Source organism: Astatotilapia calliptera, chromosome 14 (genome assembly GCF_964374335.1).
Source record: "Astatotilapia calliptera chromosome 14, fAstCal68.1, whole genome shotgun sequence".
NCBI lineage: Eukaryota > Metazoa > Chordata > Actinopteri > Cichliformes > Cichlidae > Astatotilapia > Astatotilapia calliptera.
This window is the reverse complement of record NC_137435.1, coordinates 24,061,620-24,088,824: the sequence shown is the minus strand read 5'-3', so window position 1 is coordinate 24,088,824 and position 27,205 is coordinate 24,061,620. Positions and strand designations below refer to the sequence as shown.

Sequence of the window (27,205 nt, the reverse complement as noted above, 5' to 3'; positions counted from 1 at the left end):
AATGACTCAGGGATTTAAAATGAGATCTCGGCCCTTCTTTATCTGCTCAGCTCTGTGGCCCAGATACAGCTGCGGAGAGGAAAAACAACCGCTGTTTTCAGCGCTTGAAATGTCTGTGGGCATATGGAGGAAGTTTTCTTACACCTACACAGGAGACGAGTTTGAACAAGCCGAGCTTAACGTACAGTGTTTAAAGGGAAAGTGGGAGTGGAGGAGAGAAAAAAAGGTGTTGTTTTAACAACTTAAAACCACATGCACATTGAATTTTGTGCTTCAAACTACAAGAGAGCAGCAGGACACTGGCTTGCGCTCATTAGCAGACAGTTTGTGCTGAGTGCCAAAAAACTCATGACAACACTTCCAGTTTTTCGTCTTCAAAAAAGCGAAAGTGGTCCATCCCAAGGGTGCTGATTGTCACAGAAGCCTTGTTTTCCTGCCCTCTGATCGGTCAACAGTGTCACTGCAAAACCCAAAAGTTTAAACGCTGTACTCGTGCAGTGTTTGTGTTGGCAAATAACCTCTGTGTGGCACAAAGCAGGGAATTGATGAGTTGAGCATGAGCGAAATATAAGGCTTCTTGATCCTTTTTTTTTTTTTTTCTTTTTTTGGGGACACTGGGAAGTCTAAACAAGTCACATGGTGCATTAAAGCCCCAGTGTCTTCAGGCATCCACAGAAAACACCTACTGACATTGTTCTTTTTAGGCGCTCCTCGGAGCTGGTTCTTTCAGTTTTACAATCCTAGCTGGTTTGTTTCACCCCTTTCCACAAGCCCTTCCCTCCCAAGAGGTCAGACATGGGTCTGCATGCGCTTCTGGAGGGGTCGGGTGAGGTCTGAGTTCTGTGAGGAGGATTGGGAATAGTGGGATGAGGAGGAGGCGGAGGCCTTGCTGTCTTTGTCGAACTGCACATAGCCGTCTGGCTTACTGTAGCTGCTGACGCTGCTGTCACACTGCGTGTCGATAAAAGAGCTGGAGTCGCTGAGCGAGCCGCGCTGGAACTCCCGCTCGCAAAGCTCAATGGAGCTGCTGCCCATGCCCAGCACGAAGCGTTGGCTGTAGTCATACAGTCGGTTGGGACCAGCTCCAAGAGTGGAATAGATGTTGGTGAAGGACATGCCCGTCGGTACCCGCTGCTTTCCCAGGGTACCTGTGTTGGTGGGGTTCCTCACCTCAGTGGTAGGGTTCCCTGTCATGGTAGGTGTGTGATGCTCTTTGAAGGTATTTACACTGTAGTAGCCATTTGTAGGGTCCTATTGAAAACACACGAAGGAAAGATTCTTTAGAGCTATACATCTATATATCACATATGCACACAAAGGAAAAAGAAGAAAGGGAAGAAAAACAAACAAATCTTATTTGTTTATATGTGAATGTACCTCTATCCTCAAAGCGCAACAGAAGTCAAGGTCAAACTGACAATAATTAACATTCAAACTGCTGAAATAAATAAGGAAAGAGTCTGCGGTCTGTGTAGGAAAAAAATTAAATAACTTTAAGAAAGAAAGACAAGAAAAAACAACACTGGTGAGGCTTAGGGGTAGGATTTAGTTAGCCCCCACACAGACCTTAAAATCATGTCTCTTGCTAATTAGGCAGGCCTTGATGATTCATAGTTTGGCATCCAATGTGTCATAGCAAAGTTCACTCTCATACTGGCTTTAATTGGACCTAAATGGATTGTAGTGTTTATAATTTCATGTATGCACCTAAATGGCTTCTGAGACCAGAGCTGTGCCACTTGTTTGTCTGCTTGGCTGCAGGCACTGTGCTGTTGCTAAGGGTCCAGTTAGGGTATGTGTCAGGTTTTTTTTCTGCTTCTCTTTTTTTCATGTCCTGGTGTGAACAGATGTAAATGTCAAGCATAGTGAGCATGGTGGCAAATCCCAAAAGAAGAATGCTCATAATGGGGAAATGAGAGAGACGACCTGAGAGGATGCTCGTTATGCTTGTCATTACCAGAAAGCAGACAGGGAGATTGTTTGCGCCTGCCCTTTATCACTTGTTCAGTCCCCTTTTGCTCTTGCCTCATGCAAGGTGTCATTAGCCGGGATCAAAAAAAAAAAAAATCAAGCATGACAGAGAGAGCAGGTAAGAAGGCGAAAAAAAAAGAAGTGCACTCGCGAACGATAATGTCAGCCGTAATTTGGACTAAACAAAAACGTTTGTGTGAGGCTTGTTGTCTCCAGCAAGTTGAGCGTGAAGAGGCAAGATCTTCACAAGATGACCTGCTTAAGTTCAAACCAAGTATCAGAACGGCGAAGAAAGATGATTTAAATGACTATGCATGTGATAGACAGGCTGGTCTGAATATGGCACTTGCATGAGTTTTACAAAGAATCACCCCCAAAAAAGAAAATAGCCAGTGAGTAGCAGTACTCTTGGAAAAAATGCTTTGTTGATGTCAGAGGTCGGAGGAGAATGGCCACGTTGCTTCGAGTTGTTAGGAAGGCCACAGTAACACTCATTAGAAATAAGATCTGCAGAGGAGCATCTCTAGAGCAGACAGGCTACAGCAGCAGAAGAGCACACCGATTGTCACTCCTGTCAGCTAAGAACAAGAGACTGAGGCTACAATTCCTACGGGCTATAGACAATTGGAAAGAACAATTTTCTATAGCCAATTGGCTGCACCATTCAGATGGCAGGGTTAGAATTTGGCATAAAGAATGGATCCAAACCAATCTGTGTCAAGTGTTTAGGCTGGTTTTTCTTGATTTAATGGTGTGGGCTGATATTTTCTTGGCATACTTTGGGCCCCTGAATGCTTTAACCTATCAAAGTATTGATAGGGTATAACATTATACATTATCGGGTGGGTGAAGAAACATCATTTAGCTTTTTATAATTAATCTGTATCAATCTGTATGGAATAACACAAAAAAATAATTACTGCATTTCAAACAGGCGATGCCCTCTAAAATCTGTCACTACTGGCATTATCCCTTCATGAATGCTCAGTCCTGAAGAATATTTTAGCGCTTATGCTCTGCACATGACCTCTGCACCTGCTTGACCTGCGATGTGCTTCCATGGTTTTTTTTGCTAATCAAGTAGTCAGCTCTACTAAAGAGAAAAAAAAGTAGTATAGAGGCATCTACTTGCACACTGGCTGCCAGACCGCCTACATTCTCCCATCAGACCTTCATCCCTGCTGTGAGGCTTGCCTAAACAGGCTGGAGTGGTGCTCACTCCACAGGCCATCTGGCAGGTCTGTGCCCACTGTGCCCCACAGCGGTGGCCATCTCACTCCCTGCTAGCAATATGTCCACAGCTAAAACACTCTTTCAGGACCTGCTGGCCATCATTAAAAATGTGTCAGATCTTAGATGCTGATGACAGGTACATTGATGACCAACAGCCACCACTGTTATGGCATAGCCTAGCTTCCATCCTGTTTTACAGGGCAACATAATGAAGCCTCACTCTTGAATCAGTCCAGAGCTGTAAGGTGGTCCCGTATCCCCAATGGACTATTAGGATCATTCAACCGGAGCGCTGCTGCTCATATGCACAAGGCTGCTGAGACAGTGGAAAGGGAAAGAAGGTAAATGGTACTATTTCAGTGCTGGTGCATAAAGAGAGGATCAGACAGCACATTGTCGCTGTCTGTTTTACTGACCTATCTGCAGATGTTTTTTAGATAAGGTGCTAGCCCGATCTATTTTATGCTACTGCCATCACATCTTGTCACACAGGATTCAGCAAGAGATCCCTTGTTTAAGTGCTATCTGAAAGGATCAGAGATTGTGTTCCCTTGTCAACTAGCTGGCATTTACCCCAGTGCCTCACCTGCTGGAAAACCCCAGTTCAAGCCAGGTGAAATCTGTCAGGAAATGCGGTCTTCCTCTGCTTTATCCTTACTTTCACTGAGAGAATTAGTGACCTCACGCAGGTTATCAGTCTCACTATCTTTGTTCTCTAATAGGGATGTCTAGGGCAGGGCTACTTTACAGCCAAATCCCTCTTTTACACCTAAGAGCAAGAACTACTTTTTTAGGTCAGAGGCTATCTTACTACAGGCCTTTTTTCTCCACAGTAATGTAGAAGAGGTGTTTCAATGGCTCTGCCTGGTGCACACTCGGTCTCATTATGTTTTGCCCATGGCTAGTAGACAGACACAACAGCTGCTTGTCCACCACAGAGGACACTTACTGTTTAGCGCTGGTTTTCTCACAGTCTGTATGATGCTGCCACGCAAGTCTACATACATGCAGCAGCAGGAGCAGACCTTCTGGCACACATATGGCTTCCGTGTGGACGCTGCAAGAACTTTATCCTCATCCACAGTCTTTCTCCGAGGGATGGAAGTGTCGCACATCTGCACAAGACCATGTGCATCTTTCCATGCCCCTTCATGCGTTTCTATCTGCACACTGTATCTGAGTCCTGACAGACTCAATCCCTTTTAAGCATGCTAGACAGTTGATGACGCGTTGTCAGATCTAGCCTTTTCATGCACGTGCCATGAGGTGTTCCACTAATCCCATCATTGTTTTTTAAGGGAGTGTTTTCCACACAGAGATCCATGGTAAATGAAGAACACCAGAACGCTTTAACGCACTTCACACACAGCTGCAATCTCATGTCCTTTTGCTGTGTGTAGACATTGCTGTCAGCAGTGGGGCATTGGCTACAACCAGCTATGTTCTTATCTTATTATTTAACGAGAGACTCTGGGAGATGCTCTGTCAATATTGGCATAGCGCTATAAGATGCAGGTCCCACTGACTTGGCCTGTGTTGCTTCTTTGTGATAAAGAAAAAGTTGACTTACTGGTAGCAGATCTCGGGTCATGCAGTTGTTTTGAACAGAAGAGACCTAAGAAATCCTTTTGTGAAGCAGAAAATTTCTTCTTGAAAATTTTGCTTAAGTGGAGGGATACACCTAATACCAACAACTAGAGGACTACACCTATATTCTATCCTGTATTCCTTCTCTCTCCCCAACTGATCACAGCAGATGGCAGGGAGTTTTTCCTTCCCAAAGTGCTTCTCATAAGAGGTCATATGATTGTCGGGTTTTTCTCCATATGTTTTATTGTAGGGTCTACCTTACAATATAAAGCGCCTTGAGGCGACTGCTGTTGTGATTTGGCGCAGTATAAATAAAATTTAAATATTCATACAATGTGTGTTTACCGTACATAACCTGTGATAGTTTATATTGAATTGGTGACCAAGTGAAAATCCAATGGTTTTAAACTGCAGTATTAATATTGACCAATACTAGAAAAACTGAAACATGTAGAACAGATGGTGGCCATCCTTCACTTGATGGTGCTTAAAAGGGTTTCGAGAGCTGCAAAACTCAGCATGAATCATTTATTACAAGCGGTTAAGTCTCTTTACGTGCGATAGGAGAACTAAAGTGACCCTAGGTAAAGTGCCTCACATCTGTTTTACTGCCATGTAAATGGGAAGGTGGAATTGTTTTAAGTGCATTTTAACCAGAAAATCCCTTAAGATTAAAATCTCTTCTTCAAAGGACACCTGGTCCAAAGGTGCATCATTCCAAAACTTTATTACGTCCACTGACATATTGAATAACAAACATTTCATTAGACGCAATTGCAATGACATATTTGCCAACGAGTCTGCTGTAGAGCTCCAAATAATTATGAAAATTAAATGAAGAAGAAACATCTCCCCGAGGTTAAGAGGCTCATATTTTCTAAATAGAGCATTTGTCTCCTGTTCTTTGCCACTGTGAACACGGAGTAAGACTCACCTGCTCATGGTGTCACCACCTGTTAAGTGTTTTTGTGATCCACTAGTGTCTCTAAGTTCAACCGCTCTCTGATTTCATGAGCCACTTTGGCTGAGAAGCTAATTATTAAAATCAAACCCATAACAGGAATAATTTGCCTCTGGACTTACTTTGGAAAACTCATGTGTAGCAGAAGAGGGATTAATGCTTTTCAGCTATTTTAGTTCCAGAGTTGAAGACCACCATCTGCCCCAAAGGCATTCTCTCTCTTCCTCTCACCACTTCTTTTTTTTTTTTTTTGTCTTTCCACTTTTGTTCTCCTACGTTCGCGCCTTCACGCTGTCATCATTCACAAGCCGTACCTTTATGTGCTGATACTCCTTCTCTTCCTCTTGCAACACCTCCAGCTGCTTCAGAACAGATTCCTGCTGGAACTCTTCTCGTTCAACCTACGTAGAAATCAAGCAAAAGCATCTAAGAATCTGTGTAGCTTCCCAAGCTCTCCCACAAAAAGAGACATTTTGAGATGGATGGGTTCAACTTTTATCACTTGTTCTTTAAAAAAAAAAATCACTCAGACATGCTTCACCTTAACTCTGGGCTTGCAGGCACCATTAATAATTTATCCATGAATATCTTTTATTTATCTTTACAAAATGCAGATTTGTGAAGTAGATACGCTCATTTTCTCGCTCTAACATCAAGTGTCGACCGTATTTTGTAATTTGAAAAGAAATCATTATTTTGAAGGAAAAATTTAATCCAAGAGCTTTAACTACAAATAGACCAGCCCTGGAGCAAACTGCATTAAAGCCAAAACACTGGTAGAGCTCAAAAGAGGAAGCTGTTCTTTTTTGTGTCTAGCAGGCATGTGGATGCAGAGAGTACACCCACTGTAGGATTACCCAGTATACATCAGCATCCCCATAGTTAAAATGTATCGGGGTCTGTTCTCCTCACAGCGTCGTTGTTATCATGATGATATATATACACCCTACGCCTTGACAGCACATATACAACCCGCATGCCTTTCTGTTCTTCCATTACTCATGAAGTGAAGTATTCCACAGAAAATCCCCATACTAATTGCAGACCGCATTCATTACCTGTCCGCCAAAGAGAACATGCAACAACAGGGCCGAGATTCAATATTTGCAAAAGAACATGAGAAGAAGTAAAGTGGAAAGTAGTATTTTGTGACACTCACACTCACCATCAGTTGTTTCATGGAGGTGTGCTCTTCATTTTCTCGGGCTGCATTGTGGTCCTTGTGCACAATCTCCACCCGGATGTCATTTTTTGCCGACACGACTCCTTTCAGATCTAGCATAAGCAGACGCCACATATATCTTAATAAGACGGATAAACACTATTCTGTATTTGTTGACATTATAATTTCCAACCCGGTGCAGTTTGCAGTGTTACAGAATTTAACAGAGATCCCTGGGTTTGTTTTGTTAGAGCTCTCCCACTTCCCGAAGACAACACAAAGCGTTATTAATCACTTGTTTCCTGCCAACACAGGATTATGTTTGTTTTTTTTCTGCATATATATGCAATCTCACATAGCTTTCCTCGGTGGCTCATTCTGTTTGGGACAAAGCTGGTGTTATACTGTCATATAACAAAGTCTTACTTTCTGTCTTAATTTTGCTTGCAAGTTCTCTCTGGTGAGCACAGATGGAGACGGGCAGTGAGGGCATAACCAGGTGCGCTTCCTCTGTAGTGTACAGACAATAGACATGCTGAAGGGACCAGTAGCACAGTGTGGTTCTTGGATAGAGATAGTGGCTGAGTGCCTCTAACCTGAGTCACTTGGTACTGTATATGGGTGGGTGGCAATGAACACGGCGCATGATGTAAATAGCTTTAAATGAATGCAGCCAGACTGAGAGTGCATGAAATGAGCCCTTATCACAATCTGTCTATCTCGGCACCAAAAAAAAAAAAAAGATGTCCATCACAACCACTGATTTCATCTCCTATTAAATGTGACACTACGTTCCTGACTTGCATCGGTAATTTCTGGCTGGCGATGCCTCCGTGTGTTTTATTTTTATGTAGATGGCCCATTTTTAAGACACCTCAAGTCACAATTTGCGAATGATCCAATTTGTAAAACATTAAAATTAAAACTACATAGATGGACATTTTTTTATGTGCTTGTGGGAAAAAAATGCAGTGCTTTAGCATGCATGCTTCAGAGGCAACACTGGAAAGGAGACGTACTTCTCTGGGAGCGGGTGCAGCAGAACGCTCCGATGGTGCCCATGAGGACAATGACGGCCACGAAAGCTCCCACGGCAATGCCGATGATCACCGCCACTGGGAGAGATTCTGTATACAGCAACAACAACAAAAAACAAACATGTTCTTCTACAATGACTTAACAACAACATTTTATATGCACTTCCGTGTATTCAGTGAATTCAATGTATGACATGTTACAGGTGAGGACACAACAACATACAGTTATAATTTAAAAGCCACCTTTCTTTTTCAAACACACACACATTCACACTCTCTTCTCCTCCCGTCGTCCTCTTTAAGTCGGATTTTTTACTACCTAGACATTATTCACTGGGCACAAAACCAGATAATTTAAATAAGTACAGCGGTACAGGAAAAGAAAAAAACCCTCTATGTCGAAACAATAATTCAAACAAAAACTAATTACCAAACCCTTTTGCTATATGTGGAGGTAAACATTATACACACAGTAATATTGTCTCATTATCACACTGTTTGATAACTTTTAATTTACACTCATTTAGACTAATAGACGCATTTAACTGAGGGCTTTTATTTCCATTGTCGAACACAGGAGTGTGTGTGCATTTGTGAAGCGTAATCGTCCCCGTGTGTTCCTTGTTTGCAAGTAGGAAGAGACTAAACCAGCGGGCATATATCTATATGCTCTTCCAGTAGAAAAGCTCCTCATTAAAATACACTTTAATGAGAACCCAAGTTTCCAGCCCACATTTCTGACCTTGCCGTATTTTAAACAAACGCAAACAACCAAGTGCTCTTCCTACACCATTAAAGCCCATTTAATGTCTTCATTGATCAATGTCACTTTCACATAAGCAGCTTATAATTTATCATTTGCGATAAGTGGATAGAAAACACAGCTTCCCCGACGGTAGAGGTGGAAAGGTCACAGATACAAAGTATTCATATTTAAAGAAAGGAAAGAGTGTCTTTTTTTTTGTTTGTTCGCTGTTTTTTAACTGAAGGAAACCAAGTTCCATATTAAATTTTATATTGGGGTCTATGCTAAGAGACAAGAATTAGAAGACATTCACTTAATACCAGTTTTTCTGGAATTTATGTAATCATGACTTTTACAGGGATTTAATTGCAGGAATTTACAGTGCTATTGTTTAGGATGCTCACTATGACCTAAGAATGATAAAAATCGGGATTCGTGCTCAATTTAACATGTATGCAAAAATGCATTTGCACTAAAACACGCATGCGCAACCTCACACGCAACACAGTCGACGACACTGGATTTGGTCACCTGCAACAATGTACATAAAACGCCACATGGTCACTCTCTAAAAAACCACAGCCACGTGATTTGAATAAGAGGAAGGTGGAACCTGTCGAACCTTGGCTCCCACCTTGTTCCTTAAGGCGTATGATCTCGGTGTCAGAGCCAAAGCTGTTCCACGCGGTGCAGTTGTAGATAGTCTGAAAGTCTGCTGGGACAATGTTGCTCATGGTCAGCGTGGAGATGACGCCCTCCTCTGTGTTCACAGTTTCTACGGTGTAGCGGCCGGACGTTCCAGACTCTAACACCGTTTCCTTCCAAGACCAGGCCTGTAAAACAGAAAAATAAAAAAGGTGTATGTACAATGTTACTCATGATTATTATTATTATTATTATTTACTGTGGAGCAGGTAATTTTACTCCAGGTGTGTGGATCTTTGGTCTGGTACACAGTCCAATTATTAAAGGTGACCAATCAACCACAGAACACTTCACACAGTTGATTTGAATCCTGCTGGTCGATGCCTGGATTCACAGGAAGGTATTGCAATGTGGGCCTAGTCGTTTTGTCATTCCACCCGTATGTTCACGGCAAGCTCTTTATGCTATGTCAGCACGCTTCTCAATAGAGAAACATAATGACCATGAAAAGATCAACCTAGTGCTCTACGATGATACGGGGAGCGTTTGGGATGTTTTGTTCTGTTACAAGGTGGTATGAATTACTGATATCAGCGTAGAATGTTAGCTCATTTTGTCTGGTGAATAGCTCAGTGATCCACAGAAGTCTAGAAGAGGCATGAATAAATAGGAATCCATTCAGGATATTCAATGCTTCTGTGGCTGGTTAAAACTCTTCTGAATGCTGTGTTAAGGTTAAAAATGGTGGGATCAAAATTGTGCCTGTTAACTGCCCATTTGTTGCTGTTGAGTGCTCAGTGAAATTTCTCCTGGATCTGTAGACCGAGCTAATGTCTAAGCAGTTTTCTTTTCATCGCAGTGTTTGAATCACAGTCCTTTTTGCATTTGACTATTGGGAGACAGCATGCAGCCACTTACACAGAGGTGCGTGCTGTGAAACAGAAGAATCTGCAAAGAGGTACTGTGGATATTTTCAGTACAGTAAATAAATCCGAGTACAAAGAACAACAAAACAGTCTGAAGAATTCTCCATTAAAAAAAACTTGGATCAGGTCTGAAAAATAACATATTTTTTTCTTTATAGAAGATGGAGTGCAAAAATGCTGGAATTCTTGCGTCCTTTAGCACATTTTGCATGCAAAACAAAAATATTTGAAATATAAGTGAATTCCTTGTCTTGGTTCTGTGAAAAGCCAGTATTGAAATAACTTTCTTTTTTATTCAATGGAGAAAAAAAGTCCAATTCTGAGTCTGTTCTGTGGATAGAAATGCAAAACCTGCATCATGTAAGATGTGGTTAAGTCGAGTTTACTCTTTAGACCTTGATTATTTTAATTGTAACTGTAGCCTCGTGAAAACATAAAATAAAATACACATTGAAACATATTTTGAGCCGATAATATGTGAACTGATGAAAAATACATTTTTAAGCGAGAAGCACTCGGAGAACTCAAACCTCCTCCGAGAGTGTTCACTCGGTTTTTTCATTCTTTTCAAGGAATATTTTTGTATATTTCTATATATTCATTTTGCTTTCTTTGTTTTTCAAGAAGTTTGTAGCGCCAATACTTTCTTTGAAGATATAACATATGTTGGGGTCAACTTGAAAGAAAGGCAGGCGTTAAATGTATACATGAGGTCAGAGGTCAAATGTGACATGATATTTGGATGAAAATTATAATGGGATACTCGAATCCCCATATACAATATATATCATTTCCTGAATGTTGCGATTGCACACAAAGGCAGCAGAATTTTAAGTATAATTTTAAAGATAAAAGACATTTTAAGTACGTTTGACCCTATTTGATCTTGAAGAAGAGGTCGTAGGTCCAAAGTAACATGATATTTAGAATCACCCTATATCATTCCCTATATATCAATATGCTCTCAATAAAAAACGATGGCATTGAGAAACAGTTTTAAACAGCTCCGACATGATATTTAAAATCATTTTAGAGGTTCTCATGTTGATTTAATGCATTTATTTCTATGAAAATTTAACATACATATACAAAATAATCAATATTTTTTCAGGGGGTCTTAATACAGAGTGTATTGGTTTTTGAGGTAATATTTAGATGTTTATTTTGAAGTATAAAGCATATTTATTTATGCTGGATGCAGAGTAGGGAAGAGAGATTTCTATTTTAACAAAAGCAACACCTTTAACTCGGAGCCTTGAGAAACATACAATGGGGGAAACAGGTGTGAAAGTCAAAGTCCACCATCACAGTATTCAAACTTTGAGGTTTAAGCTTCAAGACTTTATTCTAAAAAGACTCAAATCAATGTGTTTGAATGACTGCACAGTGTAAAACCAGCAGTTTTGCACGGTATACAATATGGACATCTCCTTGCCTGGTTCTATTTGAGGTTTCTTCCTGACAAAAAGGTTTTTTTTCTTCCCACTGTCGCCAATTGCTTGCTCATAAGAGGTTGTCTGATTTTACCTTCTTTACCTTGCAAGCCGTGAACTGATTGATGGTTATGAAATAAAACTGTACTGAATTTTTGTTTAAATGAAAACAAAATCACTAATATAACTAAATCAACAGTGACGTTATTGAGTTATCTCACAGTTTTTAATAGGCCCACCTGAAATAAACGCGGTATTAATAACACTGCTGGTTAATGTTGAGCATTAGTATAACAAAATACACATCAGATGACAAAGTACGGCAATTAACCACGCTCATACATGCATGCACAATATGGATACTCATGCAAAGCGCGCTTATTAAGTGTGTTTACATTGTACGAGCGCCATAAATCTTAACATGATCAGCGCAACACTGCTCACATGCGTGCATTAAATGAGAACCGTAGGATCAAGAGTATATTTTTAGGATCCTCTTTTATGGCAAAATACTCAGAATCTCAAGTATGTGAGCTAGACAGTCCGGATGCACTTACAATGCGGTCCGGCGGAGGTGTGCTTCGGATGAAACATTTGATTTGTCCTTTCTCTCCATGTAAAGCTTGCTGAGTCTGTGTGCTTGAGATAGTAGGCGGCCCTGAAAAAGAACAACCATTAAAAAAAAAAAGTTAGAAGATGAGCCACAGAAATTGAAACATGAATAATTAAATTTAGTTTCAGGTCATGTGACAAATCCTCTCAACTGAATTCTTGGTGGAAGATTATATTCTAAATGTCTCCTATTATAAGCGGTAACACCTGAAGTGTTCTGTAATTTGGGACTCCTGAGGAAGATTATATTGCTGTGAGATATGAACTTGCCTCATCCCTTAGTACAATCTAGCCAAGGGCACACCAGGACTGAACAAAGGGCATAAGTGGCAGCTTAGACTTCATTCTGGATAGAGAAACTGTTGATTTATGGCTGGCTTGATTTCTCCCGCTGAGATAAACGTTGTTCTTCGAGTGTAATCAGGACTGCACAGATGGAAAGAGAAAATGCCATTGTGGGGAGATAACACCCCTTGTCACAGTGTTTCACCTCAATCAATGTGCTTGCAGCAGAGTTGACCCCTGAACCAATAAGTCATCAAATAAACATTTAAAGCCAAAGCTCGCTATAGTTGCCCAGAATGACCTCTATAACTGAACTAATCACAGTATCGATCAAGATATTGTAAAACAATATCCAACATTTTATTATATCGAACTGTATTACGGCCTTATTATTGCAGTCAATTTTATAACCATCAGCTGACATTCTGTATAATCTGATTTTCTCAAATTGAGCCTGATCAAATGGAATGGCTTTATTAGCATTACAAACTACCCAGGCAAGGCAAGTTCATTCAACAAGTGCTGGGGCTACTGGACTTCAAGCCAGCATATGCTAAACCTTGGTCAGGCTACAAAATCTTGCCTGACAAGGGCAGCTCAGCCTAAACGACTGGTCTGCTTGCCATCTGGTCTTGAGGCTGCTCACACCAGGTGACAGCACTAATATGAAGACAAGCTGTCACACATAACCCAATTCCATCACTCATGTGATATTTCCCCCTCCTTTTGCCCTGAACTCACAGTGAGTAAAATTGGTAGAAAGGCAAGGTACCGAGCCTATGTTTTACACTTACAGTGTGATATTTAAAGACTAAATCAACCTGTGGAGGGAATATATGTTTGTTTCAAGCACGCCATACACATTAATTTCCACATAAATTCTTTTACAGTAAACTAAGAGTAGTATGATGGCAGCTGGTAATAGCTTCTTTCACAAATTCAAACCTTCATAATGCTGTTTGAATGTGAGGTGCTGATAACACTTTTCTCTCCTCTTAATTAGCTGCTCCCACCTTCAGTCTGATATTTCAAATTTGAATATCTTCAAAAGACAGAAATCCAACCTGACTGAAATAACGGGGCATGTCTGAGAAAAAAAAATCACATTCACTAAAATCATCATCCTTGACTTTAATCATGTTACTGGGGGAAAAAATTCCCAACATCCCTGAAATTCTTTGAATTAATTTCACTTTATAGTCCTCTATAGTACTTTATTTATTTTTATAGTGAATTTTCTTTTCATAGAGTGGACATAATTCACTTAAAACCCCCCAAAACAAAACAGCAAAAAATAAACATGATCACATCATTACAAACTGCATAATTGCTTACATCCACCTCTGCTTCCTTGCTTTTAAAAGCTGGGTTATTACAGAGATGCTCCTGCATAAATAGCACTGGTAAAGGCTTCCATCGGGTCCTTTATATTTGATTTAAAAAAAAAAAGCTTTTAAAAAGCTGTTAAAATCAAGCGTTTTGTGACTCTCTTGTGATGGCTAAGGTTAAAAACATGGGTTTGAGTTTGAGGGTGTGGCAAGTGAGGTAGCGTCTTGATTAGTGAGACAACTCACATCCCCGCCGACTTCCCTCAAACTCCCGCTCTCAGCCATCTCTCTGACGATACATAATTGCAGTTTATTACCTGTCTCTTATTAAAATGAATTAGCATTTTAATGAGACTTTGCCAGATGGTGTCTTGGTATGCTACTGGAGGATGCTGGAAGGCTGCTACTGCTGCACGCTGAATGATGCAGACACTTTAAGAAAAATGGATTGAGAGCTGCTCCTCTTCTTTCACTGCTTTGCCAACATGGAATGATAGTATGAATGCGGGATGTGTGTTTCACAGTCATAATAAGGGGGTTTATATGCATGATCTATATGTACTAACCTGCTATTACAAGATGGAAATAAGTATGTGGTTAGCATGGACTCCAACTGTCAACGCACAGCAAGATCAATTGCTTGCAGGCTGCAAAAGGGTGGTGGTAGTGACTGGGGAGGATCTATTCTATGGATCAGAGCTGCAAATGAGAATTATAATTAGATAGCTTTATCTCACTGGCTCAGCCGGGGCTGAAAGTATGTGGGTGTGTGTGTGTGTGTGTGTGTGTGTGTATGCCAGAGCGTGTGCGTAAAAAAACGTGTTTGCTGCTTGCACTATGTGATCAGAGCAAAAACACGCTAGTAGCTGAGAGGTGGGTGGCACTACAACATCAATGGTAGCAGCAGGGGAGGTAATCAAAATGTTGGGCACAATGTTTCACTCATTCATTTGAGGAGGTGTTAACTCTAGAGTGGACATTGCAATCTGATTACACAATGTCGGTGTGGGTGTCAAAATGCCAGGGCTTCCATTTCCTTCCAAAACTGAGGCATCCGCTTTGAACAACAGCTTGACATTTCCTCTCTACCTCAGCGCAGCTCTTCTGATTTCTCTGTTTTCTTTTGTGATGAAAGAGAGCACAAACAGCTGCAGGGCAAGTGAAACAGAGGAAAACTATCTGATATGGTCACTGATGGCTGATGATTCCCCACTGGAGGGAGCCTGTCTATATTTTCCAGCTGTCGCGAAGTCAGCTCTTATAGACATTATGCGAAGAAGTCATACTTGTAAGAGCTGCGTCACACACTGCAGTGTGACAACACAGAAGACAGTAATCAGACACGGTTGTGAAGAGAAAGTGACTATATTGTTATATATTGACTAAATATTGTTATTAAGCTGGTTATTACTGGGAGTGACTGTGCTTAGAATAATCCTTCTGCTGTTCCACCTCCAACTGCACTATATCATAGTGTAGTGCAGTGTAGGAAAGATAGGTCACAAATGATTTCATCTTCATCCCTGATTGGCTGAGGTAACCATCATATGTAACTTCTGCTGAAATACAAATTTTCCTGGCCTGAATCATCTGACAGCTTCACCACATTAGCCTGCCCTGCTTGAATACATCTTTACGACAGGGACCAGACTGTATATTCTCCTTTCTATTCCTGCATGCAGCATGATCTATACTGTCTCCACACTCTGCTGTGAACACACATTTACAGTAATAACTCAGCATCACCACCACAGGCCACGGGCGCTTGTTTTATTTTCTGGCTACAAACAGTGCATTAACGACAACTGCAACTACAATCAGTATGCGCTAAGAGAATCTTTAAACATCAACATAAAAAATCTGGTTCAGCCTAAAAAAACACCCCCAAAACAGATTACAATTCTACACTCGAGAGCATCTTGCTTGCCTTGTGCACATAAGCATTTATTTTGAATGAAAACAACAATCTTGAAACGATCAGTCAACAGTAACACTTACTGTTCTTATGGAAAACACTTTTGAAGAGTGAAAAAACACGTCAAGAATGAGGATGGGATTGTTTGACGATGCATCTTATTTGTACTGAATGGACACACAGTGAAGGAAACGAGCACTCCACGACGCTGACAAAGACCTAGTTTTTCTTTACGGTTTTAACCTAAAGTTACTGTCGATGGCTTTGTTGAAGTAATTTTAAAAGTCATCGTCCTAATAAGTTTATAATCTGGCACAACCACATCAGCTCCAGCTATCACATGGGCACACACACACTTTCAGTACATACACTGCTAACAATTTCAGCAAACTGTGAGTTGCAGCAGGACGTGAGTACTGCGCTGATCGTTTAATTGAAAAGTGTTTCAAAGAGTTCTGACGCTTAATTTATCTAACCGCAGCTGTTTTTAATAGGTTTATAACATTATTTGAACAAATGATCACTTAACCTGAAACAGCTTTAATGTGAATTAAAATTCAACTTTCAACTTGCCTATGCAAGTTCCACTTTCCATCCACCCATCCTATGGAGCTGAGAAGAAGAAGGACAAGAGAAAGACTACAGGGAAGATTCACAGAGGTGGTGAACAAGTTTTTCTCTTCCTTCTACACTGGCTGCTTTTTCACTCATTTTCAGTCCAGTCCTTGTACCTGACCATTTTAAGAGCAATGTTATTTTGTTTGATGATGAAGCCACCTATCGTCATCATCAAATTGAATCATTCAAGCATAAGAAATGTACCTAAATGTACCTAACTCAAGGGATGAACCAGTTATGTGGTTCACATAACAGATAACTTAGCCAAGAACCGATTTTAAATGGTATCTTTAGGTAAACTGTTATTAAGAGCCGGTTGCAAATACACATCATATGTTCTCATTTCTTTAATTAAATCCATTAAAAATGCCAAAGATAAAATAGTATTTTTGGACCAACAAGATTATTGTGCTCCAGCTGAAAGCCTGGTATAGCTCCACATTTTGTATGTTTCTGTACTGAATGCAAGGTGTCCTTAAAAAGAGCTGTGAAAACCAGAAAAGTAGAGAACAACAGAAGAAGTGGCAAGTCTAAAAAGCAGATGAACAGTATCTGAAAGACGTATCCTTAAGAAATAGGAAAGAAAATAAAGCAAAGACCTGCCACAGAACCTGGGAAATGCACCTGCTCCTTCATTTAATCCATCAACTGTTCACTGAAGCCTCATCAAAAATGGTCTCAGTGGCTGTCAAGAAGCCATTCTTAAGGAAATGAAACGGGGAGAAAAGGCTGAAGTAAGCCAAATTACACAAGTGACAGCATGTTTTATGGTTTGATGAACTTTTGGTTCGAATCATCAACAATATGTACAGAAGACATCGAAAGAAAGGTCTCTACACGAATCTGTTAAACACAGCTGAGCCTCTGTCAGGGTATGGGGCTGCATGTCAAACAGTGAAATTGGGGATCTTGTTAAAATTGATTTTATTCTTCATTTTTAGAATGACAAACAAACTGCCAATTCATTAAAACACTCTCAGTTGTGGATTGGCCTCCCCAAAGTCCGGACCTCAACGTTATTAAAGCAGAGAGGGATTATTTTGACAGAGAACATAAGAAAAGGCAGCAGAAGAGCCTTGAATGTCCATTAAGGAGCCTGGAGAACTATTCCTAAAGATTACTTAAGAAATGACAAGAAAGCTTTCCTAAGAGAGTTCAGGCTGCGCTGAAGAATAAAGATACCAAAAATTGACTTTCAAGATTACTGGCATTGTACAAACTCAGTTTTTGGACTGTAGGTTCTATTGGCAGTCATTTGCACGCGGGGTCTTGAGGAATCTTGAGGGGTCGGTCAAGACTTTTAGACAGTACTGTACCTTGAAAAGGTCACAAGTTTGTCACAATACTGACACAGAGACACATACAACCATTCCCACTCACATGAATCAACACTAATTACACACACGCATGTGTTTGGACTCTGAAAAGAGACCATAGAAATGGAGGAAACCCATGCAAACATGCAAGCTAAGCTATGTTTTTGCAATACAAGTAGGATAACACAGATAAGTGTCCCAGTTTTTTACGCAGTACCAGAAACAACAAACTGATCCTAGTGACCAGCAGAAGACCTGACCAAATTAGTGCTCTCCATATAAAAAGTTAACTACTATAGAAAATAGATATTGCTGCACATTATATTCTAAAACAGGTCACATAGTTACTAAAAGCATTGCAAGATGGCCACAAGCAGTCAATAACCACACAATATAACCACACTTCCTTCCATTTGTTACTCTACTCCTATCCTTGCTTCTCACTTTACTGAATCTTCAGAGCAAGATGTCTTAACAATTGTCCCCTCCCTGCACATAATTGACACATTTGAGCTAGTGACTTCAAAACTGTTATGCTCTAAAAATCATAAAAGCCCGCAAGAACTAGCTTGAACTTTTGAATGAACATTCCTGCTTGTACAGTAAACCTCACAGTGAGGGTATAAAAGTTTTTTTCCCCCTACATATGAAAAATAATGTCTGAGCTGAGCAGAGTGAGTGCACATCAGGGGTACACATAATGGGAAAAAAATGAGTTCAAAGTCTTGCAGGAAGACTTGCAGATCATATCTCGCCGAGCTTAAATGTAGCCGGTCAGATAAAATATGCCGCATCTTAAATGTTTTCCTCTTCGTTAACTTGCACTTTTCTTTCTTATGTGGTGTCACAGCTAGTTTAAAGAAGGTAGGAATGCTAATTAACTTGGCACATAAAGACTGTCTAGGAAGAGAAACGGCAGAAAAAAAAGATCTATAACAGCCCATTGCTCTGTGGGATATTGAGGGATTCTCCGTCCCTCTCTCTCTCCCTCACTGTGGTAATGGGTTTTCTCTCCCTGGGCTGCCCAAGTACTGTATGTGTGTTGTTATACATATTAATAGCCCAAAGGCGCACACATGCCCACAAACACAAACACAGACCACACATATACGTGGATATATATTAATTAATATGTACTGCCTGAGTATATAGCACTTAAAAGTTAAGCTAAATCCTTTCAAGCATGTCAGATAAGTCACCTCCTTCCAGTTTCTGCAGAATGGTCAAAAATATCATGCAAATACTGTAACTACACACATGGACGTGTCTTCTACTCTTCCTCGTATTCCCATCTACCTGACGACCATGTATGAAAAGCTGAGGACTTATGTATTCTAAAAACGTTTGTCTAGAGTAAGCAATATGTATCCATTAGTGACTTAAACAGAAACTGCCTCCCCTGCTAGCTGTTTGATTATAATTAAATTACATTCTTCCCCAGGGAAAGCAAAATCCTCATGTCTATGTGGTATGCCACAGTGGGAGCCGGTGACACAAAGCGACAGAGGGAGAGACAGAGGGAATGACAAATTATAAACACATGTAATTTAAACGATGCCGTTAAGGAATCAGGAGATAACTGCAGGGAAAACAAACTGCAGAGAAACATTCGAATGTGCAGCAGACACTGTCGCATCATGAATACTGTAAACATTCACAGCATTGCTCCTTTTTTGGGGGGTTTATTTGTATATATATATTGTGGCCGTCTGTGCAAGACAAACAAACTAAACAAACAGAAAAAAAAGTTGTACAAAAATAGTGCTAATTCGTTTGTTTATTCATCGTGAGAACCGGCCGTGCGCTTTCATTGCTGTTCGATGGCAGGATGATAAGAGGGAAGGAGACCTTATGTATCAGCAGTCGAGTCGTTGTCGTGGGACAATCAAGGAACCTCGGGAGACAACTTGGCACACGCCACCTCTTCAACCACAGTGTTTGCGCTTTCGCGAGATTGACAATCTGATTCGCCTCAAGGTCTGGGTAAGAAATGACTCGAGATTTCTCGTGTGGTTTTGAAAAAGAGATGAATTTCAATTATTCAGAAGGGTAAAAAGGAAGGAGGCTTTGAATGTCAAATAACAATTCGGGCAAAGAGGTGGTGGGTAAGAAAAAAAACAACAACAAAAAAAACAAGAGAGAGAGTGTGAGAGAGAGGAAGAGAGATGAAGAATATGAACAAATAAAAGACTAGAAGACATTGGAAACTTACTTGAATTAAGTCTGCAGGGACTGAATAAACATGCTATTTCAGCTTTGTTCCATGTTTCCCAGTGTGCTCTGAGTTGTGTTGTAATCTTTATTAAAACAATCCGTCTTCTTTCTCTCGTGGCAGCATTTTCACATAGAACACAATCTCCACAGATGCATGAGCAGAAACGAGATGCATCAAGATACGCCAGCACACTGGATATGGTGGATTCTGTTTACATATTAAGGCTGCAGAAAAGATGGCAGTATATGTTCAAAAGGATGGGAGAGAAAAGAATTACACATGAATTTTCCTCTTCTCTGCCTTGATTCCAGCTGAATTCCTGGCTGAAAATGAGGGGGGTTCATTGCAGTTCATAGAAAGTCATGGTTCTGATCTTGTGCTGGAGGGAATACTGGTATCCCATTCTTTCTGATATGCAAAACTAGCGTCTGGATTTTGAAAAGAAAATCTTAAAACACACTGTTTGCTACTTGATGTATCTTCATCCCCAAATGAGCACCAGTGTTGCTTACAGGCAAACTCTTTTGTTAGCTTTCAAAATGTGCATTGACACACTGTGAGAATTAACTCAACATCATCTCGTTGCCGGCATTGTAAAGCTGGATTGTTTTGTTTGGGGTTTTTTCTTGTTTCTTTTTTCCCCCTTTGGTTTTGCACAGGTTTCTTTCAGATGGACAAGAGGGAAAATAAGAAACATGTAAATCCCACAACTAAGAACCTCTGCCACACCGAAGCATGCGCCATGAATATCAAGCACTGGTAATGAAGTCATTTGTTTGAGAGTTGCCAGGTCTCCCACCAAGGCTGGTATTCATTAGTCAGTCAGTGCCTCAGAAAACACAGCTTCCCTGTGACTCACGCAGAATATAATTAGCATTTAAGTACATTTCACCTGTTTATGAAACGTGCGCCAGATCGTGAAAACACAAAGTCTGTTTTTTTTTTTTTCCTGTTTCATCAGCTGCCACAGTAATGATAGCTAACGAAACGAACTGGGTTTTTATCACGTTACCTTTGTTAGCAAAATTCATTTGCATGAGCATCATTTTATGGAACGCTCCTTTGCCGTGTATGCTGGTTTGTGTTTTGTTACTATGCTTGCCTGATAAAATTAGCTGTCTCTAAGAAACAGATACATTCAATGAAAAAGACTCGAGAAGAGAAATGCAGTTATATATTCTGTTGGAAGCTGCACAGAGGAAGATTTATATAAACTACAAAGGAAGCTGGATACAGAATCTTGTGACAAGTTGCTGTCTTCCTGCTGCCATTGACCTCAGACCTGAACACTCACACTTCTATTTGCATGCACTTCACAGCTTCGTGGAGGTGTATCAATACCCGTTTTTGTGTAAGACATGCAAATATTGCAGCTTACCATTGACGGTAAGAGAAACCTCCTTCTCCCCTGCTCCAACACGTGGCACGACGGCACGGCAAACGTATTTCCCAGCGTCCTCCTGTCTCACGGATTTCAGTGTCAGGAGGTTCTCGTTGCTAAGAACCTGCGGCAAAGAAGTCAAAGATCATCAAATGTAGCGACTCCAAAGTCACCTTTGCATTTGTGATGGCAGCAAAGCAGCGCTAACAGAAGAAAAAAAAAAAAACAAGGCAGCACACGAACCATTTAATACTTTAAAGGTCACCTCTTCTCAATTATTAAAATCCAATTTAGGGTCTGAGCTCAGGCGAGTAAAGCTTTGGCCTTTAATGTTGACAAAAGAAAAGGTGGAATGAGACTGAATTTGAGGATCAAATCAATGGATCTCACTTGAGAGCAGGTCACCAGGAGGCTGGGACAAAAAAAATTAGGTCTAATGGAACTTTACAAACCACTGAGCTATGATAGAAAAAAATAACCCAAAGTACTTTGCAGAAACAAGTTCAGGAATAATTACAAAAAAGTTTGCTCTCGGCTGTATTATGTGATTATATAAGGTTTAAGTTAGCCTTCATCAATGCAAACTGAAATACTCACCACCCCAGAGCCTCTTTTCATCCACACGATGGTAAGAGAGGGATTTCCTGTCCAGGCACAGTTGAACACAGCATCAGATCCAAGGTCAACCTGCAAGGACTGAGGCTCTGCAGCCATGCGAGGGCCAACTATTGGGAAAAAAACAAAACAAGAAAAACATCCATAGATCCATAAATAAAGACCCGAGTTCTTTGAGCTCAGTGTCACAACATGTAACGCAGCAATGCATTATTCCGCTGCTGGCATTAAAGGAATGCATGTAGGATTACTGAAGGAGAAACTCACAGTAGACATCAACATTGCGACTGATGTTGGTGCTGCCGAGAGGGTTGGTAACCTCGCATGACACAGGCTCCGTAAAGAAGGAGTGATCCACGATGACCTCGTATGTGTCCCCGGAGACCTCCTTAATTATACTTCCCCCTTTGGCCCACCTGGTGTTAGGATAGATGTCGGGACGGGTGTGAGGAAAATTAAGGAAAAGGAGAAAACACATTAAGACAGGTTTCTCACACCTTCTTGTGTCGGTGGTGTTCCTTTTGTGTAAATAAATCATCATTCTGGGGCTGGTTTTCTGTGCTGGCTTCAGCATATTTTTGTGGCAGCCCTCCATGCAGTGACAAGCTCCCTGGCAACTCGGAGCAGACAGCACGTTCCTCATTACGCCAGACAGAGAGTGCCAGAGCACTACAGAATGACAAATGGTTAGCTCCTCCACCTTTGAAGACATTGCTTGACACGTACTGTATTAAACACAACAGCTGACGTTAATAAATTGGCATGGGATCGCATTAAAAAGCATCTGTTTGTGTTTGTGAATGATAGCCGGTGTGACGATGACACAGACCCCCCTCCCCCGACATGTTCAGGTGAGACTTTTATGATGTCACGGGCAGTGGCGTCTCACTCGGCGTGGCGCGGATGGCTCACTGCTGCCGCGACAGACAAGGTCCATTTATAAAAATGAAGCAAAGGCGCATGTGGATGTGCCGGATCGCTCTGGAAAAATTTAGACAGTGCTGTGGGGCATGCAATGCATCATGCACGCTGATATCTTCCACAGTAAATATGTGGCTGCATGCTGATGTGGCAAATGAAAACAATGACAGCGGCGCCAGTGCTTGTCTCCATTTTATATTCCTGCCAGTACCGAGAAGAGTTTTCATGGGATAGGGAACTCATTTGTTTTCCATGGCTAAGCTGGCCCCATGCTTGACTAAAAATCATTTAAATGAGAACAGATTACCTCATTCAATCAGTAAGTGAATTGAAGCAGAATTCTAATTGGGCTTCATGGGATTTTTTTTTCTTTCCCATGCTCGCTTATTTTAGGCAGTAGATCTTTTCCGAGCCGTGTTTTTGTGTGACAACAATACAGCTGAGAGCACTGCAACACCTGCGCTTCCAAAAATAATGAAATTAGGGCAGACAGGTGTTTTAGGCCTGTCTAATCAAGTAGTATTGATGTTTGCGAACTGGTCAGCTCGTGGGAGGATTACAACACACAAACTGAATATAACACAGTATGGCTGTAAATCTGCAAAGTCCAATCATTCGAGTAGCAGAGCATTACCCACAATGATACTTAGGATGTAGATTCTATACATTTCCAGATAAAAATAATGTGAAAACCATTATGTTAATGATGATGACTGCTGATGTTCCCATCATTCTGAATATGATTATTATTTTTTCAGCTGCTGTTTAGATGACTTGGATGATACAGATGTTGATGGCGAAGACGTTATTAATTACACTTGCGATGTTCTGGTAATCAGGATGAAGACAATAATAATGATGATTAGGATGATGACAATGATGATGTCGATGATGACACTGATTACTGAACAAAGAGCACGATGAAGGAGGATGAAGTACAGGAATTAGACTGGCAAACGGTTCCCAGTTTACTCTTGCTCTTGGAAGCAGCTACTGACAAAACCAAGCAGCAACTTCCAGCACTGAAGAAAAATGAAACTAAAGTGGGTCAAGTGGCTGGCCACTTGATGTTTGCTCCACGATTGAGTAAATCCCCATAGAACTTCATTTTAAACAGCAGAAAGAAATAAGTAACTAAGGCGGTAAGCCAGTCTTTCTAAAAACAGTTTGCGTACACTCATCATGTGGATGAATTTCATGGTAACTTTGGCCTTTTAATGATTGCTTTAAACTTTTCTCTTATCAGGTTGTAATAATAATATTAACAGCATATACCTTTAAAGATTTTCAAAGCTAGGATTGGGTGCATTATTTATTTCATTTATTAAATGATTTATTTTCTCTAATCCACACAGGGTAAAAAGTATGGTTTGACCCTTGGTTAATGTCCGTTAGCAAGTTGCACCTCGACCAGAAGCTTTTAGTAGCCATCAGCAAGCTTCTGGCATAATTCTGGCTGGATATTTCATCGCCCCTCTTGGCAGAATTGGTCGAGTTCATTTAACTTAGTTGGTTATTTGGCACACACCCTGCTTTTCAACATAGTCGCCAAATTTTCAAGGGTTGAGGTCATTAAATAAATTAATAAAACTAATTTTCTTTAATGTGTTCTTGAAATTCAGAAGAAAGCATGAAATTCAAGAGCAAAAAAGAGCATAAGAGGATAAAGTGCAACAGTTTAAGTAAATTTCACAAGTTATAAACCACGAAGATTATTTGATCCGAAAGCTTTGAAACAAGTAAAGTGACTCAGTAGATGGTTCATGACTGAAGATAAAGAGCAAAAACAACACAAACAGTGATGCTATGACATCTGCATTTACATAACACTATGCCACCGTTTCACTTTACCAGGGCATACTGTAGGAGTCGTAATGGGGTAAGCACAGATGTTCAGGCAGCCGGCTGCTCCCGAGTGGAGGCTGCGGCTGCCAGGTTTGGGAGCCTTTGACAGTGTTAGAGGGAGCAGAGACAGAACGCCGTCGTCCGCGGGGAGCATGGAAGCTCTGTTGGTGTGCTGGGCCTTGTCCAAGGCTCATGTCTAAACATAGCTGGAACAGGCTAACACAAACACCTGCATTCCCTTTGGGAGGTTAGAAGGGCCAGTGCGAGCTTACTCAGTAGCTGACTCACTTTACACTGCTGTGTTCTAGTCAGGGATTTGATTCAGACAAAGGGTGTGAATCCTGTGTGCCTGAGTGTCTCTGTGCATGGGCATGTGTCTACGTGTGAACGCGCAGGTTTGTACAATGTGTGCGTGTGTTTGTAATGTTCATGGGTGTGTAAGTTAATAGTGTTATACAGATAAAAGGTCTGCCGTTAATGGAAGCTGAGGGTGAAAGTGACGTGGAGTTGGGGGAGGGGGGTGTATTTGCTGAATGTGATTAAGGCAATAAAACAATAACAATTAAATTAGGCAGGTATCTGTGCCATCAGCATTGAGACTCACAGTAAATCAGGCCCTACAGTTATTATCAGCATGGTTAAGCACGGCACAGCGCCGTTCTATTCTGCCTTCCATGCATATTGAAAGTGATGACTACTCTCAGAAGAACGTAAAATAAATATGCAGGTTTAGTAATAGCGTAGAGCCATTTTCACATGGACATAAATTATAGAGCTATTTTTTGATCTACGGAGAAACCGAAGCAGGTTCTACAGATATCGATTTGACAAATAATAAAAGTGTTTTGTGGGTCCTTAAAAGTTTAGGATAACCTCAAAAAAGTTAGGAATATTTTAGACCAACCAACCTTTCCAAGGTGCAGTCAGGGACTTTTTTCCCCACACAATCTTTATTTGTCTAGCAGTTTACTCATTTAGATTTATGCCAAGCTTTAGGTGGGGGCTATTAAAACAGTTTAGTTTAGTCTGAGCTTTTTTACTTCCCTCACCTTGACTTGTATATTTGCAGAAATGGTGCACGATGGTGCGTTTGCAAATATGCTCTGAATTACAGAGACAATTCTTTTTGGCATTTTTGTACATAACATTTTTTCTTTTCTCTTATTTCAATGAGGATTATGATGAATGTAAAAATTAGCCATGTCCCAAGCTTGTATTGATTTTGGGTATGGTCACAGCAGCGTAAGCCATGCAAGCGATCCATCCAGCAGTAGCAACAACAACAGCGCTTAAGTGTTGGGAGGACTGGGATGTTATTTGTTACAGTGTCATGCAAAGGAATGGGTTTTGCAGTTGCTCTGTGCACAGCTATGCTGTATCGGCAGATGAGGGACCTGATTTGCTTTGTTTGTTATTCTTTCTCTTCTCTCTGGTGGCTTCTTGTTTGGATCCGAGAAAACCTTGTGTGCTAGCTGCGTGATTCTGATGTTTGCCAGTTATCTCTCCCAACCATTATAAACAGTAATGAAGATGTTCCAACCCACTCGTCTTCCCCTCCTGGAGTATGTTGATTCCCTGACTGCCAGCGGAAACACATGCCAGTTACTCTTATTTCACTCTTTTGAGCATTGCATTTATCTTCACTTCCAACAGTCTCCTTCTTTCCTCTTTGCTCTTGAACTGTGATCTGGCACAAGTTCATGCATTTCAGGTATGGAAATATGTCTTATTACCGTTGCTATGTTTAAGCACGAGAGGTTATGAACAGCAGAAGGCACCATTCCTTTGACTAGTGCCCCCACTATCTTGGGTCTGTGTCTCAGGAGTCTATTGAACTGGAGGATGGCAAAGTGGTGCAGTGCACACTGGGAATGGATGGCACTCCCGGGAATGGAAAAGAAACCATCCGTCTAAGAACTCTTGTGTCCTTGTACTATATCTGATCTGGGGTAGACAGAGTGTATTAGTACTGAATAATGGCCCCACACTGCTTGACCAGCTTCCTGCTCTCCTCTGTGATATTGTTCTCTAGAGGGGAAATTTGTGAGGGTCTCTCCCTAGTCAAAGCCTATCAGGAAAGCGATATGATTCCCAAATTTTCTCAGTCTACCGTGACCTGAACGGCAACGGTCCATGGAAGTCCTAAAGTGCTTGTACAAATTGCAGATAAATCTGAATGAGGGACTATGAAACTGTGTAACTGTCAAAAAGAGTAAAATTTTAAATAATGGCAATTATTAGTCTGATTATGGTTTCTAAATCCCACTGTGGATTGTGCCAATAACAGTGGGGCGAGGAGAGAGAAAGGAAAAGAAATAATAAGATTTAAAAGAGGGGATATGGCACTTTTAGTCTCTTTTCTCTCAAGCTTTAAGCATAGCTTCCGAACCATTTTTCCTTTTTTAGTTTGTCAAACTAGAAGAAAAAGTTATCTCAACTGCCATTGAATTT

At 40.8% G+C, this 27,205-nt stretch overlaps 1 protein-coding gene across 14 annotated transcripts in view; it reads right to left on the bottom strand.

Annotated features, from left to right (window-relative positions):
* Positions 1 to 710: 710 nt before the first annotated feature.
* The window catches only part of kirrel3b (kirre like nephrin family adhesion molecule 3b), a 160,219-nt gene continuing 133,724 nt past the window's right edge, over positions 711 to 27,205 (bottom strand). For 2 of the 14 annotated variants that reach the window (XM_026192359.2, XM_026192361.2), the window contains exons 8-17: positions 22,256 to 22,404; positions 21,971 to 22,098; positions 21,371 to 21,497; positions 12,261 to 12,361; positions 9,322 to 9,532; positions 7,937 to 8,044; positions 7,344 to 7,427; positions 6,915 to 7,030; positions 6,070 to 6,156; positions 711 to 1,251 (exon numbers count right to left, since the gene is read on the bottom strand). In XM_026192359.2, coding sequence (XP_026048144.1) covers positions 790 to 1,251; positions 6,070 to 6,156; positions 6,915 to 7,030; positions 7,344 to 7,427; positions 7,937 to 8,044; positions 9,322 to 9,532; positions 12,261 to 12,361; positions 21,371 to 21,497; positions 21,971 to 22,098; positions 22,256 to 22,404 — 1,573 coding nt within the window. In that variant the 3' untranslated portion in view covers positions 711 to 789. The remainder of the gene's footprint in view (positions 1,252 to 6,069; positions 6,157 to 6,914; positions 7,031 to 7,343; positions 7,428 to 7,936; positions 8,045 to 9,321; positions 9,533 to 12,260; positions 12,362 to 21,370; positions 21,498 to 21,970; positions 22,099 to 22,255; positions 22,405 to 27,205) is intronic. The other 12 variants (XM_026192360.2, XM_080288360.1, XM_026192362.2 and 9 more) reach the window with 7 other exon arrangements.